The 20355-nt window shown below is 39.5% G+C and overlaps 1 protein-coding gene across 1 annotated transcript in view; it reads right to left on the bottom strand.

Moving 5' to 3' along the window:
- evlb (Enah/Vasp-like b) overlaps positions 1–19342 on the bottom strand; it is an 86699-nt gene extending 67357 nt beyond the window's left edge. The window contains exon 1 of the mRNA XM_061901066.1: positions 19048–19342. Coding sequence (XP_061757050.1) covers positions 19048–19052 — 5 coding nt within the window. The 5' untranslated portion in view covers positions 19053–19342. The remainder of the gene's footprint in view (positions 1–19047) is intronic.
- Between the last annotated feature and the right edge of the window lie 1013 nt (positions 19343–20355).

Below are 20355 nucleotides of genomic sequence, written 5' to 3'. Positions count from 1 at the left end.
ATTGTTCTTTGTTTTTTATTTTTATAAATGTCTAATGATAATGTCAAAGAGGGATTTTTAATCACTGCTATGCTGAAATCATAACTAATGATACTTTTGATAATACTCGTTTTTGTTTCACTACTTTTGGTTTGTTCTGTATCGTGTTTGTGTCTCCTCAATTGCTCTGTTTATTGCAGTTCTGAGTGTTGCTGGGTCAGGTTTGCTTTTGGAATTGGATTGCATTGTTATGGTATGGCTGTGTATTGTTTTTTTTGGATTGATTAAAAAAAAAAATTTGATTTAAAAAAAAAAAAAGAGAATCGATTCTGGATCGCACAACGTGAGAATCGCGATTCATATTCGAATTGATTTTTTCCCACACCCTTAATATATATTATATATATACTATTATATATATAACTCTTGGTGAATCTGTGTGAATTAGGGCTGGGGGATATGGCTTTTTTTAATATCGCAATATTTTTAGGCCATATCGTGATACACAATATTTATCTCGATATTTTGCCTTAGCCTTGAATTAACACTTGATACATATAATCACAGCAGTATGATGATTCCATGTGTCTACATTAAAACATTCTTCTTCATACTGCATTAATATAGGTTCATTTTAAACTTTCATGCAGAGAGTGAAATCACAATTAAGTCAATTGACAAAAACTGTATTTATTAAACAGTTATTAAGCAGTGGCACAAACATTCATGCATTTTAAAAACAAGCTATTAGTGCTATTGTGAATGATGTCTAAGATGACATATCAAAACAACACTAAATTAAAGTGTACTTTTTGTACAGAACGCCACTAAAATAGTTAAAAACAAATAAAGTGCACTTTTTTGCAAGATGTCACATAAGATGTGACAAAAAGTGTCACATAAAAATGAGCTGCATATCAAATAGTATATGTCCTACGGTGTTGATGTGGAAATAGTTGCATCGGCATTTTGTCAGTGTGGCACCGAACGGACATGTTGACATGCACAGTTTGAAGCACTCTTCATTCTCTAGCGGGTGAGTTTTCAAATGATGCTACAAATTAGTGCTGCTACTTTTTGTAGCAACGCTTCCACCGCTTAAATGTTCAACATATTCCTGCTTGAAGCCAAACCACCGCCAGACAATGCACCCCGTGCTGTTTTTCTTGGGTATTAATTATTACTCAATTTGTTACCAGATTTGCACCTTCTCTCTCTCGTATTACCACTCGCAACACACCGTTAGCATCACAGCTAATGTTACCATGTCGCTACCTCTCTGCACGTATGTAAGAAGATGCGCTTGTTTTAAGTCTCTGTGAGGAGACAAGAAAGAGGGAGAACCGCATGCAGTTTAATGCCAGCAGCTAAAAGCCACTGTGTGAGGATGTATACTCGAATATCACGATATTGTCATTTTCTATAACACATAGAGACAAACCCGTGATATATTGAGTATATCGATATATCGCCAAGCCGTAGTGTGAATCATCAAGGGTTGGAATTGGGGTTTAAATCACCAATATGATTCCCGGACGCGGCCACCGCTGTTGCTCACTGCTCCCCTCACCTCCCAGGGGCTGAGGGTAATGGGTCAAATGCAGAGGATAATCTCACCACACCGAGTGTGTGTGTGAGACAATCATTGGTACTTTAACTTTAACTTTATATCATGTAGAACAGTGGTTCTCAAATGGGGGTACACGTACCCCTGGGGGAAGTTGAAGGTATGCCAAGGGGTACGTGAGATTTTTTTTTAAATATTCGAAAAATAACAACAATTCAAAAATACTTTACAAATATATTTATTGAATAATACTTCAACAAAATATGAATGTAAGTTCAAAAACTGTGAAAAGAAATGCAACAATGCAATATTCATTGTTGACAGCTAGATTCTTTGTGGACATGTTCCATAAATATTGATGTTAAAGATTTCTTTTTTTGTGAAGAAATGTTTAGAATTAAGTTCATGAATCCAGATGGATTTCTATTACAATCCCCAAAGAGGGCACTTTAAGTTGATGATTACTTCTATGTGTAGAAATATTTATTTATAATTAAATCACTTGTTTATTTTTCAACAAGTTTTTACTTATTTTTATATCTTTTTTTCCAAATAGTTCAAGAAAGAGCACTCCAATGTTTTGCATTGTTATACAATTGAATACATCAGAAACTGATGTCATAGTGCTGTATTTTATTTCTTTATCTATTTTTTTCAACCAAAAATGTTTTGCTCTGATTAGGGGGTACTTGAATTAAAAAAAAATTTCACAGGGTTTATATCGCTGGAAAAAGGTTGAGAACCACTGATGTAGAAGGTCTCTGCTCTGCACACGAATGCCATACATAAATATTACTTCCAGCTGAGTGTAATTGTAATGAATATAATCTAACCCTTTTAACTGTCGACTTATTGTACTGTTTTGCTCACCACTAACCCCACACAGTGAAGTAGCTTTACAGCAACATTTTGCAGAGTGAAGCCGCGGAAATTGTCTATGAGTTACAATCGGCCCAAAAGTTGACTTAAAAATAAAAGAAACCATATTTCACATTAGGATTTTTTTTTTTTTCATTAAAACTATACGCTAGCGAAAGTCAGCTAACAATGGAGGTAATGGGAGTCATTACGTCATTGCATCTACTGTGCCCATAAAGCACTCTGAAAACATCCAAAAACCAACAACATTTTATATAAATGCTACAGATACATATGTCATGTAGCAACAGGCACATTCCTACTAACATGTGATATTGACATAATTTTGTCATTTTAAAGGCCTACTGAAACCCACTACTACCCACCACACAGTCTGATAGTTTATATATCAATGATGAAATATTAACATTGCAACACATGCCAATATGGCCTTTTTAGTTTACTAAATTACAATTTTAAATTTCCACGGAGTTTCGTCTTCGAAACGTCGTGTAATGATGACGTGTACGCAAGACGTCACAGGTTTTTATGAAGTATGAGCGCTGCGCACACACACAGCTAAGTGTCGTCTGCTTTAACGGCATAATTATACAGTTTTTTGGACATCTGTGTTGCTGAATCTTTTGCAATTTGTTCAATTAATACTGGAGAAGTCACAGTAGAAAGATGGAGTTGGGAAGCTTTAGCCTTTGGCCACACAAACACACAGTTATTCCTTGTTTAAACTTCCTGGAGGTGAAACTATCCTTTGGATCAGAGCGCGGTCAAGAGAACATGGATCCCGACCAAATGTCAACCAGCAGGTTTCGTTGAGAAAATTGTGGTTAAAAAGTCAGTTCTTACCGGAGAAAAGCTGAGCTTGTGCCGTCCATAGCTGCCGTCGACTCCCCTGAGACACTGCGCGTCAAGACACCCGTGGAGACACCCTTCCGACTATCAAGTAATATTAAACTCATTAAAACACTAGCAACACAATAGAAAGATAAGGGATTTCCCAGAATTAACCTGGTAAATGTGTCTAAAAACATCGGAATCCGTCCCAATGCAATCGCGTTTTTTGTGTTGTTTTGTTTCTAGTCCATCGCTATCAATATCCTCAAACACGAATCTTACATCATCGCTCCAAATAATGGGGAAATTGTTGTGATCTCGGTTCGAATAGCACTTTTTGTTGGAGGCTCCCATTAAAATCAATGTGAATATGTGAGGAGCCAATCAAACATGTGACGTCATCATCTGCGACTTCCGGTAAAGGCAGGGTTTTTCTCTTAGCACCGAAAGTTGCAAACTTTATCGTGGATGTTCTCTACTAAATCCTTTCAGCAAAACTATGGCAATATCGCGAAATTATCAAGTATGACACATAGAATGGACCTGCTATCCCAGTTTAAATAAGAAAATCTAATTTCAGTAGGCCTTTAAGCATACAGCTGAACATTAATTACACAGACGTTTCACAACGTTCGCTATTTCCGTCAACAACAACTACAACTACTCATGAGAGCCAACAAAGACTACTTTGGGACAAATGAGGATCCAGAACCTTATATTTTTCATTTCGAACATAAGGAGGATGAGCTACAAGTTTTTGAAACTGAGTGATAAGCAGATTCAGCAAATAGGACTATTGCCAAGTTCTGAACAAGAAATACAAACTACAAACATATTTTAAAAAATAAACACTTACTCTACAATGTCTGCTCTCACTGTAATGCCGACTGATGGGATGTTCATATCTTCCCATTAAGATGAAAAATTAATCATAATCCTCCATCCCATCCATCCGTTTACTACCGCTTATCCCTTTCGGGGTTATGGGGGGTGGTGAAGCCTATCTCAGCTGCAATCGGGCAGAAGGCGGGTACACCCTGGACAAGTCGCCACCTCATCACAGGGCCAACACAGATAGACAGACAACATTCACACTCAAGTTCACACACTAGGGACAATTTAGCGTTGCCAATCAAACTATCCCCAGGTGCATGTTTTTGGAAGTGGGAGGAAGCCGGAGTAGCCGGAGGGAACCAACTCAGTCATAATCCTAACGCAGGCAAAAAAAAAACATTTTAAATTGCTGCGAAATAGTTTTTTTTTTTGTGTATTTCTCGTTATCTCCAGGTATAAGTTGAATGTCAAAGTTGACCAACTTATCAGTTAATGGCCACAACCTTCTACTAATAAGTTAGAGGCATGATTTGTAATCTCAAAATAACTTTCAGAAGCTCACTGGCTCAATATCTTAATAGCTTCAGTAACTAGTTGTCTCTCTGTGATCTTGGCATTGCTAAAAGTAGTTCCTCTGCATTAGTGCTTACAATAACAACATCGCAAATACAGTACTTATTCAGGCCGCGGGATGTAAATGGAGTATTGTTGGCGGTTTTTGAGTGTTTTTAGAGAGCATTATGGGCGCAATAGATGACTTCCATTGGCTGCATTGTTAAACACCTTGTACTTGTCTTACATAAGGATTGTGCATTTTATTTTAACGTGTATGTTTTTCCTTTTTTTATGCATTCCAAATAATAAATTTGGCGATTCCAATCCTTGGCTCTCCACGCCTGATGACTTCTTCGCTTCTAGTATTTTGTTATATGCTATCTTGGCCATTCACAGTGCATCCAGCTTGGTGTTGTTTTGTAGTTAGCATGTCTTGCAATTCTGACCGAAGTTACGTTTATTTTTGTTTCCAGTAGGTTTTCTTTTCTCCAAGGTGCTCATTTTGTTTTCTCCTTTTTGCGCCATTGCCTTTTGTTACCTCCTGTGAAGAGTGCTTTTGCAAGTACATTTTATAAGAAAATAATTGTTTTACTCACTGTCTCTCTGCATCTTCTGATTCATATAAACTGTGTTACACAGCATTTTGACAAATACTTAAGGTCACAAAATGTAAATGGAGTATTGTTGGCGCTTTTTGAATGTTTTTTTATTGGGTTGTATGGGCGGAATAGAGGACCTCCCAATGGCTCCGCTGTCAGCTGACTTTTATCTACATTTATTTACGAGTTAGAATGCATTTAAAAAATACATCCGTCGTCATGTCTTTCATGATGATTGTGGACAAAATTCCAAGTTCCGCTTTAAGACATACAAAACTCAATATGTTATTTCAAAAAGTGCCCCTATATATTGCCAAATCAATATTTTTCTCCCCACCTACTCGAAATGGTAATGTAAAGAACTTGTGCTAAAGAATCCTAGGGATTGGTGATTACAAACCACTGCACACCGTAAACTCCTCAAACAGGATTAAAGATGAAGCATTCACCACAAAACAGGAAACATACAAAATAAGAGCACATAACCAATATGAAATGACACAGAAAGCAAACCATGTCATGCGGAGCAGGACAAAAGGAAATTGTGTTCGCCAGCTCTTTTAAAAAGATAAAACACTATTGATGTCAGGAAAGACAAAGGGACCCAAAGTGAATAAAAAAACATGAAAATGAAAAAATTTGAAAAATAAATACATTTTGAAATGAGAAATAAAAAATGTTCTGTTGCTTTTTTTTCTTCTTTTTTTAATGTCAGAAACAGGTTTGAGCCGCCAGTAAAGGCTTTGTAATTATACTTTTTAATGCATTCGAAAACTTATATAAATAGCTAACAATTGAGTCTAAAGATCGAGAGTCTCTATTTCGCCCATTATACCTTCTAAAAAATATATGTGTGTTATTGTTATTATAAGCGCGAACGTACATGGCTTATTTTAGCGGCACATTAATAGCAGTGAGCTAATGCTAGTTTATGCTGCTATTGTTGACACACTAAACTGGCGGCTGCATTTTCCTAATCTCAAACTTGCTAAAAGTAAATTCTAGATTATAATTCATGCATCTCTCACTTTGTAGTAGACACATGTGGCCATGGGCCAACAGGCTGGTTAACTTTGACATCCCCAAGATGTAGCAAACATTTTTTTAACCCTTCGTGAGGATTGCAATTGAATCTGCTTTTAAACGGGATTATGTGAGCATCCCGTCGGTCGGCATCCCAGGGAGAGTGGAAATTGTACAGTGTTTGTTTTATTATGGTTAGTTTGTACCAAGCAAAGCTGCTGATGCTATAGTGCTACAATTAAGCTGCATTTGTTTAGCTCTCGGCTTCTTAAATGTATTGCTCATCCTCTTTGTGTTTGGGCTGAAAAACATAAGGACCTGGATCACATTTTTCCAAAAGTAATCATTGTTGGCTCTCACAAAGTCTGCTTGATTTGCATTGTTGTTGATGGGGGAGGGATCTCTGGTTCCTGACTTGCGGCTCATTAACTTTTAAAATGGCTTGGGAATCTCCGTGAGATTGAAATTGTTTTGATCATATCTATTTATTTGCAAACTGTGGAAGTATTTTGATGTTAAAAATCAGATATATATGTTTTTCCAATCTACTGGTCCTTTAAAGTGGATTATTTGGGGTATACCCTCTGTCATCTTCCCTTAAGAAATCCAAAAAGAATCTTGTAGCTTTTACTACTTTGCTGGCTAGAATACTCATTCTGTTAAACTGAAAAGCAACAGCAACTACCTGCCACATTTGCTGGATTAGAGGTATTCTTAATTTCCTCAAAATGGAAAAGATTAGGCTGACATTGAATGGTTGTTCTACAAAATTCCAGGAAGTATGGGGCACTTTCCTTAAATATAAAATCAACTGATCCTCAATTGAATCCTGACTAAAATGCCATGTATATAGATCACAACTTTATTTATTTATTTATTTTAATCAACTTTTTATTGTTCTACAGTATATATTTGCCATTAATAAAATTGTCTGTGGCTCTGTGTCAATATTTTATGTATTCTAATTTTAATTGATTTTATTCGTATTTATTTACTTTTTTATCCTTACTGTATTTTTTTTAATTTATTTACATTTAGTATTCTTTACATTTTATATGTGATAGTATTCCTGGAATTAGTTTTTGCCTTAAAACTGTAATAACAAATGTTTGAAAAAATTAAAAAAAAAAGCAGATTGACCGCAGCCTGTGACCTCAGTTGGCCACAGTGTTCATCAAATCAGACTTCAAATCAAAGCCAGAATCAGCAGCTCTTTGCTTCCCTGGTCGACCTTCGCCCTTTAAATATTGACGTTTCATCTTTCGCAGATGTATGCAGATTAAAATCATATACAGTAAGTGCTGTCTGTGCGTTTGTGTATGTGTGTGTGGCTATGCAAGAAATAATCTCACCAATCGTTATAAATCCCTCCCATTATTACACACTGATAAAAGTGCAATATTATTTCTAGTAGACGGCTCTGGCCGTCACCGTCCATCGTGCATCATGCTGTGTTTGGCATTCATGGAAATTTTAACTGATTGATTGCACGTTGCTTTATTTTGGAATGAGTACTGCACACAATTGACTCTGCAGTTTAGTACAGTTTGCTCAGCAACATATTATTAACAAGGCTGTCGCTTTCAAATAAAGAGTGCAGGGGATCACAATTTGTAGTTTAAAGATGCTAAAACCAATCCAATTTAAGCTAAGATATTTGAACAATTAATATCTTATCGTTTGGGTTATGGGTGACAAAGCAAATAGGTATAAGTGTAATTTTCAGGAACCCTCAAGTTTCTGGACAACTGCTAGAGCTTGGCTATATGGAAAAAAATCATGTCACGATATTGTTTTTATTATCAGTCAATATATACGTATAACACTAAGAATGAAAACACTATTTTTTGTCACGTGTACATATTCAATTGCTGATAAATGAAATGTAAAGATATCAAAAGTTTATTTTTGATTGAAAAATGTAATTTGTCGTGGGTTGAATATTATAGATGTACTGAAGAACATAACTGTTTTATGCTCCATGTACAGTATCTATAATATTCACACACACTGCCTATATTATTTCACAAACGTCATTTTTCTCACAGCTCTATTAGTCTATTGTAAATGTATGATTTAAATATCGACTTGTCCGGGGTGTACCCCGCCTTCCGCCCGATTGTAGCTGAGATAGGCGCCAGCGCCCCCCGCGACCCCGAAAGGGAATAAGCGGTAGAAAATGGATGGATGGATGGATGGATGATTTAAATATAGGCTATAAATAGGCAGCTCCACAACAGCTAGGCACACAATAGCACACAAGCTAGACATGTGTAATTGTTCTTATTTAACAATATTGCAGTCTAAAAGGTTATTCTACAAAAGCAGAGTTCTTCAACAAGAGTGAGGTGATCCATTGTCTCCGATCATGTCATATTTGAGTTTTGGGTATTATTAGAATACAATAGAAAGTATTTTATTGATCCCTGGGAGAAATTCAGCCCCACAGGTCGCTCACAATAAACAGGTATTTTTTTACATGTGAGTATTATAAATACAGTCTATTATACAGCATTATTTTCATGTGAATAATATAAATGCAGTCTATTATACAGCATTATTCACACGTGAATAATATAAATACAGTCTATTATACTTTTAAGTGCAGTCAAAAAGGAACAAATGCATTATATAGTCTGATGGCTGTCAGTAATAAGGACTTCCTGTGTCTGTATTATTCCCAACCTATGGTGTTTTGGTTTGGTTTTAGCGCTCACGGCTTCCTTTTGTTTACATTTCGGTTGCTACGAGTCTTTGAGCTCACACACCTGTCTGTAGTTATGATAAGTGTTTCCACCTGTCACCTTGTTGATCAATCCCCCATTAAATACCCGTAGTTACTAAAAAAGTAAGGGGTCGGGCGAAGGCTACGTAAGCTCATGGGGGAAAACACAATGCCGGAGGAAATGGGGAAAAACATAATTTTTTCTTTTTTAAACATCTGCAACAAAACATCTCGACTTTATCGATAAAATCCATCTATCGCCCAGGCCTATTGTACAGTAAGTGATTGTTTTATTATGTTCCTACTTTGTACTTAGCAATAATACAACTTGCTGGATGTGCTTATCACTCAGCTTCTAAAACTTGAAGGTCATCCTCCTTATATTTAAGCTAAAAAATAGAAGGTTCTGGATCATCATTTGTCCCAAAGTAGTCTTGAGCCAGTCCCAACACACCCCTTCAACCTACTTTTCATCCCTATCCCTAGATTTTGTACGTTCCCGTGAAGGTAGTGGTGTTTCAATTAGTCTTTGCATGTAGGGGTAGAGGGCATAATAAAGGGTATGGGGTATGAATCGAGCACTTCAGAGTGAGGAATTTCAGATGCTGACTCGATCAGGTAGGATCAGAGAAAATTCCACAAATTCTGGATAAGTTACGGATTAGTTTGTAACATTAGCCAGCTAGCCACGCTAGCTAAAGTTGGGCTAAAATACTATTTAATAATACTAAAATAAAAATGATATAAAGCCTGTGAATGTGAAAATATTAACGCTATATTTACCTTCCAAAAATTCACAAGCGACAACAGTCATAGATGGTGGCTTCTTCTCCGTGTAGTTCTTTTTTTGTATATTCATCAACCAAACCATGATGAAAAAAAAAGATCTCAGTCGCTAACTTTATTGTTGCCCGCTTTGTTGTGTAATGGTTGGACTATAGGGTTGTACGGTACACCGCTACTAATAAAATACCATGGTACTAGTGAATTAAAAAAGGTACTACTGCCTTTGGAAAATACCAGTAGTTATCTTTCATCCACATATGTTGCGGTGCAGCGGTGACATGGCTGAGCCGTGGCATGGTGCATTTATGTGTCAAAACGCACACATTGAGCGCATAAAAGCAGAAAAAGTGTCAAAAGGAATAATGACAATAAAACGGCAATTGTACTGGTTAATAAAGAGGGTGCATGAAAGGCGATATTAAGGTATTTGGGCTTCAAAAATATAAATAAAGTAACGCGGCCCTGCAATCACTTTAAAACATGCCTTGCCATTTTTCTTTTAAATACAGTAACCTTTGCTTCAAACTTAGGTAAACATAACAAATATTAAGAGCTGCACAAAAAGTTTAAGGAGTGGTAAGTAATATAGTTAAGAGCTTCCCCCGTGCCCATACAGATACATAGATGTTCAAACAGCTACTGGGTTGTTGAAAATTATTAGCACATTTCAAACCGCCCACGTAGTGTAAACTAATGCAAGTGAATTGAATGTATTTCATAACAAATTCCCACCATTTAATTTGTGTTTTATCGTTAACAAAGTGTGTTTAACCTGCTACATGTCTTAGATGTGTACTTTTAGCCTTATTGTTTTCGGTATTTACTCATGATTGCATTTGTCTTAAATGTCAATTAAGCTTTCTTAATTGACAGGGGCAGTGTAGCTCAGTTGGTAGAGCGGCCGTGCCAGCAACTTGAAGGTTGCAGGTTCGATCCCCGCTTCCGCCATCCTAGTCACTGCCGTTGTGTCTTTGGGCAGGACACTTTAACCACCTGCTCCCAGTGCCACCCACACTGGTTTAAATGTAAAAATTAGATAATGGGTTTCACTATGCTATGTCTAAATATGTAAAATAATTGTAAAATGTTCTTTGAGGGCAATGAGGAAGAGACCATTTTAATTTGAATTGCAATATTTTAAAATTGTTAATTGGGTGAAATAACAAACATGTTTAATCATACGTTTAATCATAAAATGTTCTGTTAAAATTAAGCCAATAATGATATTTGTTGTGGTCTTTATTTTGAAAAGTATCAAACAGTATTGAAATAATTTATGATATACATTTTGGTACCAAAATACTGGTGTTAGGAAAACTTTAGGTGGGACGTACAAAACCCAAAACCAGTGAAGTTGGCACGTTGTGTAATTCGTAAATAAAAACAGAATACAATGATTTGCAAATCCCTTTCAAATTATATTCAATTGAATGGACTGCAAAGACAAGATATTTAATGTTCCAACTGAGAAACATATTTATTTTTTGTAAATAATTATTAACTTAAAATTTAATGGCAGCAACACATTGCAAAAAAGTTGGCACCGAGGCATTTTTTACCACTTTACATGGCCTTTCCTTTTAACAACACTCAGTAAACATTTGGGAACTGTGGAGACCAATTTTTGAAGCTTTTCAGTTATGCTTGGTCTTTATAGGTAATACAGATGTACAATGGCAAACGTTTAATCCTAGAAGAGATTATGAAATTAAACAATGGATGTCCGCTACCTTTTTGCAACTCAACGCCCAAAAAACGGAAATGCTGATTATCGGTCCTGCTAGACACCGAATTCTATTTAATAATACAACTCTAACATTTGACAACCAAACAATTAAACAAGGCGACACGGTAAATAATCTGGGTATTACCTTCGACCCAACTCTCTCCTTTGAGGCACACATTAAAAGCGTTACTAAAACGGCCTTCTTTCATCTCCGTAATATCGCTAAAATTCGCCCCATTCTGTCCACTAAAGACGCTGAGATCATTCCATGCGTTTGTTACGTCTCGCCTCGACTACTGTAACGTATTATTTTCGGGTCCCCCCATGTCTAGCATTAAAAGATTACTGTTGGTACAAAATGCGGCTGCTAGACTTTTGACAAGAACAAGAAAGTTTGATCACATTACGCCTGTACTGGCTCACCTGCACTGGCTTCCTGTGCACTTAAGATGTGACTTTAAGGTTTTACTACTTACGTATAAAATACTTCACGGTCTAGCTCCATCCTATCTTGCCGATTGTATTGTACCATATGTCCCGGCAAGAAATCTGTGTTCAAAGGACTCCGGCTTATTAGTGATTCTCAAAGCCCCAAAAAAGTCTGCGGGCTATAGAGCTTTTTCATTTCGGGCTCCAGTACTCTGGAATGCCCTCCCGGGAACAGTTTGAGATGCCACCTCAGTAGAAGCATTTAAGTCTCACCTTAAAACTCATTTGTATACTCTAGCCTTTAAATAGACTCCCTTTTTAGACCAGTTAATCTGCCGTTTCTTTTCTTTTTCTTCTATGTCCCACTCTCCCTTGTGGAAGGGGTCCGGTCCGATCCGGTGGCCATGTACTGCTTGCCTGTGTATCGGCTGGGGACATCTCTGCGCTGCTGATCCGCCTCCGCTTGGGATGGTTTCCTGCGGGCTCCGCTGTGAACGGGACTCTCGCTGCTGTGTTGGATCCGCTTTGGACTGGACTCTCGCGACTGTGTTGGATCCATTATAGATTGAACTTTCACAGTATCATGTTAGACCCGCTCGACATCCATTGCTTTCCTCCTCTCCAAGGTTCTCATAGTCATCATTGTCACCGACGTCCCACTGGGTCATTATTGTCACCGATGTCCCACTGGGTGTGAGTTTTCCTTGCCCTTATGTGGGCCTACCGAGGATGTCGAAGTGGTTTGTGCAGCCCTTTGAGACACTAGTGATTTAGGGCTATATGTCCTCCCACTTCCAAAGACATGCACCTGGGGATTGGTTGATTGGCAACACTAAATTGGCCCTAGTGTGTGAATGTGAGTGTGAATGTTGTCTGTCTATCTGTGTTGGCCCTGCGATGAGGTGGCGACTTGTCCAGGGTGTACCCTGCCTTCCGCCCGATTGTAGCTGAGATAGGCGCCAGCGCCCCCCGCGACCCCGAAAGGGAATAAGCGGTAGAAAATGGATGGATGGATGGAAGTAAACATTGATTGATTGATTGATATTACCTATTTTATTTCCAATATTTCCTGGGTACTGTACCTGGTTTTCCGGCGAACTTGTCACATGCAGGCGTGTAAAAAACATTCTAAATTCTCTTCGCCCACACACAGGCCACCTGCAAGTAGTCACGCTAGCGCAGGCAATCCTCATCCTCAGATTTGCTACTGGCAGAGGAGATGCGACAAGTGACTCACCCATCACAACTGATGTCATCCAAAATGCACTGTGTGTCAGGTGAGGTCACATGATCTCACACCTGACACCGGGTGTTTTGGTGCATACTAATCAACCCTAGCACACACACAGTCACACACAACTGATGGGGGGGGAGTGTGTTTCACTGTTATTATTAGAAAAATACAATAATTCACAATGGATGCAGCACACTTACATCCCACAATATTAGGCTCACCAGTGGTTCATTATTACACGTGTATCACATGACCCTTGAAGATGAAGGGGTTACTGTACCAAACTCACCTCTTTGCCCTTGTCCTGCATGTACCAGCACACTGTTACAATCAGCACTACCATTTATGTGGGTCACAATGACTGATGGACGTCAATACGCATCAGGCGGCACAGATGATGCTACGTCGATGGAGCACACACTCGGTGCCGCTCATCGATCCCACTATGAGAGGGCCACAGTTTGGAGGGCATCGCTTTGCATGCGGGCAGTACAAAGTCAGTGCTGCTTAGACCAAGATGTCAAATTAAAGCAGAAGGAGGCTGATAACTGCACAACATGACACAGACATCAGCACGCATCATCTGTGAAAAAGGCTGGAAAGGTCACTGACTGTTTTCTGCATTTTTTAATACACTAGCCAACATTTTGCTCTACATTATGTATATCTAATTTTAAATGAATATTTTATACATGCTGCATGCACTCCCATTGACTATTTTATACATGCTGCAAAGTGCAAACTCACTGACATTACAGATTCGGGGAAAAACAACAATCCAAATCTTTGGCCATCTTGCTCCCTATGTTGCCCCCTACAGAGCATGTACTGTATATGAACACCTACATTCTCTGTCTTTGCAAGTCTCCTCTACAATGACATACAACCCAGAGCAAAAATTCTGGAATGTATCTACCACATTTTGTTTTCTTGATTTATTTTAATGTTTCTTAAAAGCCAGAAATCTTCCATTTAAAATGACTACAGTTTTTGTGCCACGTCAGTTATCTGCTTACTACATGAACATCCTCCAAAACTGGTGATTCAATTTGGGTTGTAGAAGCAATATCATTGTCAACACGCCAAATACTTATTTAATTAAATTTTGCGACCAAAAAACATATTGTGGCATAATACAGAAAAACAACTTTTTGTACCTCCAAGGAGTCAGAAGGATAACAAGTAAAACAAGTCCTGTAGTAATCTCCTTTTTACACTCCTGTGACAAATAAGAAGAATGTTACCATGTGAGATAGGCTTCCATTATTTATGTGTAGGGTTTATGTTTTTTCTTATTACTATGGACAGGGATTAACTTATTGTTATGGTTGTATGTATGCCTGCTAATGATGTGAAATGTTGCTTGACTGACTCATGAACAATAAGAAGATCTGATAGTTCAGTTACAGTTACAGTTACAGACTCATGAACAATAACAAGATCTGATAGATCAGTTACAGTTACAGTTACAGACTCATGAACAATAACAACGTGGTTAGGAGCGTGGTTAAGAGGGGAGGAGTATATTTACCGGTAGATTTATAGATTCACCAAGTCAAGTATTTCATATATATATATATATATATATATATATATATATATATATATATATATATATATACATGTGTGTATATATATATACTGTATATATACATATATATATGTATATAAAAGAAATACTTGACTTTCAGTGAATTCTAGCTACATACATATATATAATATATATATATGTATACATATATATTTATTTTATTATATATATATACATACATATATATTTATCTTATTACATTGATATATATATATAAATACTTTCATTTAGTGTTCATTTATTTACACATTTACACACATATAACACTCATCTACTCATTGTTGAGTTAAGGGTTGAATCGTCCATCCTTGTTTTTCTAACCATATGCATGTACAGTAGATGGCAGTATTGTCCCGTTTAAGAGTGTCACAACATTGCTGTTTGGCAGACGAACTGCTTTACGGTAGACGAAAACGTGACTGCTGTTGTTGTGTGTTGTTTTACCGCGCAGGGAGAACGTTAATGAAACTGCCTAACAATAAACCCACATAAGAAACCAAGAACTTGCCCTCGATCATTCTACAGTTATAACGTCATTGGGCAGACACGTTCTTTATACATGTCACGGTCACTCAGGTCCGCATGGAGCTGGAGGGGGCATGGCCTCCAACTCCGCCTGAATTTTGGGAGTTTTTCGGGAGAAAATTGGTCCCGGGAGGTTTTCGGGAGAGGCAGTGAATTTCGGGAGTCTCCCGGAAAATCCGGGAGGGTTGGCAAGTATGTTTCGGGCCACCATCGTCTCACAATATGTAGTTTCTCTTTAAATATTCTTCTTAAAAATGGCTTTGCAAATATATGTATTGTCTTGTCTAATAATAAAAGATGCAGACGAGGCGTGTTGGCTGAGTTCTTAAAGTTTACTCCACAGCGTGTGCATCAAAAACGTCTCGCTGCCGGCATGGCAACAGTAAACAACCCAAACAGGGCTACAGCACATGCTCTTCACTACTGTGGCATGCTGGGTAATAGAGTTCTTATGTTACCTGTCTCATAACGTCACTATATATCTGCTTTAGGCCATCCAGAAGGCTTTACTGATAACAACGCGTGATCTGATTAGCTATCGCAACTGTCTATCACTGTATGTCCCCGTTCACTTAGAGTGCACGGACGCCTGCATTGTTGATTCTGAAGGCCTCCGGCGGATTTGGTACAGCATGGCAACATAAGCTAGCTGAATTCTGATTGGATAAAAACTCTATAAACTAAAAACAACAGCGCTGGAAGGAGCATAATATGACATGAAGAGAATATGAATACTTTTAGATATTTCGAGAAAGTGAATTAAAAATTACTTTTATCTTTAATTATGATCATAATTTCTGGTTATGTTCGGCAAGCAGAGAAGGCCTTGCTGGACCTGACGGCACACCAGTGGTTATATGTGTTTTTATGTTGCATGATTGTGCCAAGAAAATGTCCTAGTTGGTGAACCTTTTCTCAAACAATGGCAATAAAACTATTCTGATTCTTAAACTTTGTCTACATTGTTAATTCCATCCATCTTCTTCCGCTTATACGAGGTCGGGTCGCGGGGGCAACAGCCTAAGCAGGGAAACCCAGACTTCCCTCTCCCCAGCCACTTCGTCTAGCTCTTCCCGGGGGATCCCGAGGCGTTCCCAGGCCAGCCGGGAGACATAGTCTTCCTATCGTGTCCTGGGTCTTCCCCGTGGCCTCCTACCGGTTGGACGTGCCCTAAACACCTCCCTAGGGAGGTGTTCGGGTGGCATCCTGACCAGATGCCCGAACCACCTCATCTGGCTCCTCTCGATGTGAAGGAGCAGCGGCTTTACTTTGAGTTTCTCCCGGATGGCAGAGCTTCTCACCCTATCTCTAAGGGAGAGCCCTGCCACACGGCGGAGGAAACTCATTTCGGCCGCTTGTACCCGTGATCTTATCCTTTCGGTCATGACCCAAAGCTCATGACCATAGGTGAGGATGGGAACGTAGATCGACCGGTAAATTGAGAGCTTTGCCTTCCGGCTCAGCTCCTTCTTCACCACAACGGATCAGTACAACGTCCGCATTACTGAAGACGCCACACCGATCCGCCTGTCGATCTCACGATACGCTCTTCCCTCACTCATGAACAAGACTCCTAGGTACTTGAACTCCTCCACTTGGGGCAAGGTCTCCTCCCCAACCCGGAGATGCCATTCCACCCTTTTCCGGGCAAGAACCATGGACTCGGACTTGGAGGTGCTGATTCTCATTCCGGTCGCTTCACACTCGGCTGCGAACCGATCCAGTGAGAGCTGAAGATCCCGGTCAGATGAAGCCATCAGGACCACATCATCCGCAAAAAGCAGAGATCTAATCCTGCGGTCACCAAACCGGAAACCCTCAACGCCTTGACTGCGCCTAGAGATTCTGTCCATAAAAGTTATGAACAGAATCGGTGACAAAGGACAGCCTTGGCGGAGTCCAACCCTCACTGGAAAAGTGTCCGACTTACTGCCGGCAATGCGGACCAAGCTCTGGTACTGATCGTACAGGGAGCGGACCGCCACAATAAGACAGTCCGATACCCCATACTCTCTGAGCCCTCCCCACAGGACTTCCCAACGGACACGGTCGAATGCCTTCTCCAGTCCACAAAGCACATGTAGACTGGTTGGGCAAACTCCCATGCACCCTCAAGAACCCTGCCGAGAGTATAGAACTGGTCCGCAGTTCCACGACCAGGACGAAAACCACACTGTTCCTCCTGAATCCGAGGTTCGACTATCCGGATTAGCCTCCTCTCCAGTACACCTGAATAAGCCTTACCGGGAAGGCTGAGGATATTGTTAATTCAATTGTTATAATAAATGATGGGTTGTACTTGTATAGCGCTTTTCTACCTTCAAGGTACTCAAAGCGCTTTGACATTACTTCCACATTTACCCATTCACACACACATTCACACACTGATGGAGGGAGCTGCCATGCAAGGCGCCAACCAGCACCCATCAGGAGCAAGGGTGAAGTGTCTTGCTCAGGACACAACGGACGTGACGAGGTTGGTACTAGGTGGGATTTGAACCAGTGACCCTCGGGTTGCACACGGCCACTTTCCCACTGCGCCACGCCGTCCCTTATGTTAACAGATTTACACTAGAACGGATTTGTTCTATTTTAATTTTTGTATGCAAATATATATTTCAAGGGCCCCTATTTCCTGACTCTCTTGTTACTTACAGGCGTGTAACACATAATTTTGACCACCCTACGCCTAGACACAATTCACCTGCAAGTGGTCAATTTGGATGGTCTGACAAAATATTACATATTTACTTCGGAGAGAATGAGCACGTTCAGTGGAAGGCTCAGACTCCCTAAATGCAACACGGAACAACACAGGAGGTCCTTTATACTGAGTCACTGACAGCCATCAGACTGTGTAATGCATATGTTCCTTGACTGCACTTAAATTTAGAATATATGTAGAATATATTTATACTATTCATATATTATATTTATAATATATGTTATATATTTGTTATTATTATTATTCTCTATCGCGTCCGTTGTGTCCTGAGCAAGACACTTCACCCTTGCTCCTGATGGGTGCTGGTTAGCGCCTTGCATGGCAGCTCCCTCCATCAGTGTGTGAATGGATGTGTGAATGGGTAAATATGGAAGTAGTGTCAAAGCGCTTTGAGTACATTGAAGGTAGAAAAGCGCTATACAAGTACAACCCATTTATCATTTATCAATTAACTGTGGTGCTGAATTTCCCCCGGGGATCAATAAATTACTTTCTATTCTATTCTAACAAGTAACAGAAACAACAGCCACAGCAATTTTGCTTCTGATTGGTTGATTGACGTACCCAGAAATAGTTACTTATTAGCGCCATGAATTACCATGAATTGATTAACGTGGTCAGTTGTACGGAATATGTACTGTACTGTGCAATCTACTAATAAAAGTCTCAATCAATCAAAGCACCACAGTAAATATATGTACCAACATGCCTTAAGCGTATTTGTTCTAAGTCATAGATGTAACAATTAATTTGTATAAGACATTTGGTGTGACAATTGGCCTTCATAACACATTTGGATAGGCAACTCACCAGTAGAATGTGTTTTAGTAACAAGAGCCAACGTCATCTTAAAGGGACAGAGATGTCGTATTTGAACATGTGACCTTCCGCCCGGCCAATCAGGGCATGTTCACCTTATTTCAGCGGCAGGTGAAAGGCGGGCCACAGGCCTGAGAGCCCATACAGCGGATGTAAACATAGCACGTTAGCCTTTAGCATAGCTGTTAAAACCCACAGTAAAGCCAGAACGTATTCTTACCTCATTGCGTGTCTATGTCACGTTCAGTGGGTCTTGTGTGATGCTCGACCCTCTTGTCGACGCCTGAATATGCAGATGTTGTGGGGGAGGAGGCGAAGGAGGCAGGCGGTGAAAAATGGCCGGACGTTAGATGTATATCTATTTTTTTCATTAAATAAATAGTCGCGGTGGTGCACTGCTCGGAGCCATTTCACGGCAGCATGCCGCCGTCCGAAGACTACAAGCCGGGCAGAGAGGCTGCTTGCTGCTCCAGAGGTGCCATCTTGTTCCGTCGTTGTCCACTAGATGGCAGTAGGGGCGGAAAAAGACGCGGGCACTGTATGTCTAGTCCAGCGACCCCTATGGTCACGGCAGGTAAGCAAGGTAATACTCGTATATACGATAATTAAGCTTTTTATTGCCATCCATCCATTTTTTTACCGCTTATTCCCTTTGGGGTCGCGGGGGGTGCTGGTGCCTATCTCAGCTAGAATCGGACGGAAGGCGGGATACACCCTGGAGAAGTCACCATCTCATCACAGGGCCAACACAGATAGGCAGACAACATTCACACTCACATTCACACTCACATTCACACACTAGAGCCAATTTAGTATTGCCAATCAACCTATCCCCAGGGGCATGTCTTTGGAAGTGGGAGGAAGCCGGAGTACCCGGAGGGAACCCACGCATTCACGGGGAGAACATGCAAACTCTACACAGAAAGATCCCGAGCCCGGGATTGAACCCCAGACTACTCAGGACCTTCGTATTGTGAGGCAGACGCATGCTTATTCTGCCATTTACACTATAATTACTTCCCTAGAATCATTTAAATGATAATCTGATTTCTATTTTTATTTTAGATGGATGAATAGTGTGTGAATGTGAGTGTGAATGTTGTCTGTCTATCTGTGTTGGCCCTGTGATGAGGGCGACTTGTCCAGGGTGTACACCGCCTTCCACCCCACTGCAGCTGAGATAGGCTCCAGCACCCCCTTGGATCCCAAAAGGGACACGCGGTAGGAAATGGATCGATGGATGAATAAATGCAACAAAGCAGTGGTTCTCAACCTTTTTTCAGTGATGTACCCCCTGTGAACATTTTTTTAATTCAAGTGCCCCCTAATCAGAGCAAAGCATTTTTGGTTGAACAAAAAGAGATAAAGAAATAAAATACAGCACTATGTCATCAGTTTCTGATTTAATAAATTGTATAGCAGTGCAAAATATTGCTAATTTGAAGGGGTCTTTCTTGAACTATTTGGGAAAAAACATTTAAAAATAACTAAAAACTTGTTGAAAAATAAACGAGTGATTCAATTATAA

Source organism: Nerophis ophidion, linkage group LG05 (genome assembly GCF_033978795.1).
Source record: "Nerophis ophidion isolate RoL-2023_Sa linkage group LG05, RoL_Noph_v1.0, whole genome shotgun sequence".
Taxonomy (NCBI): domain Eukaryota; kingdom Metazoa; phylum Chordata; class Actinopteri; order Syngnathiformes; family Syngnathidae; genus Nerophis; species Nerophis ophidion.
The sequence above is the reverse complement of the archived record's forward strand: the minus strand, read 5'-3'. Positions and strand labels throughout refer to the sequence as shown.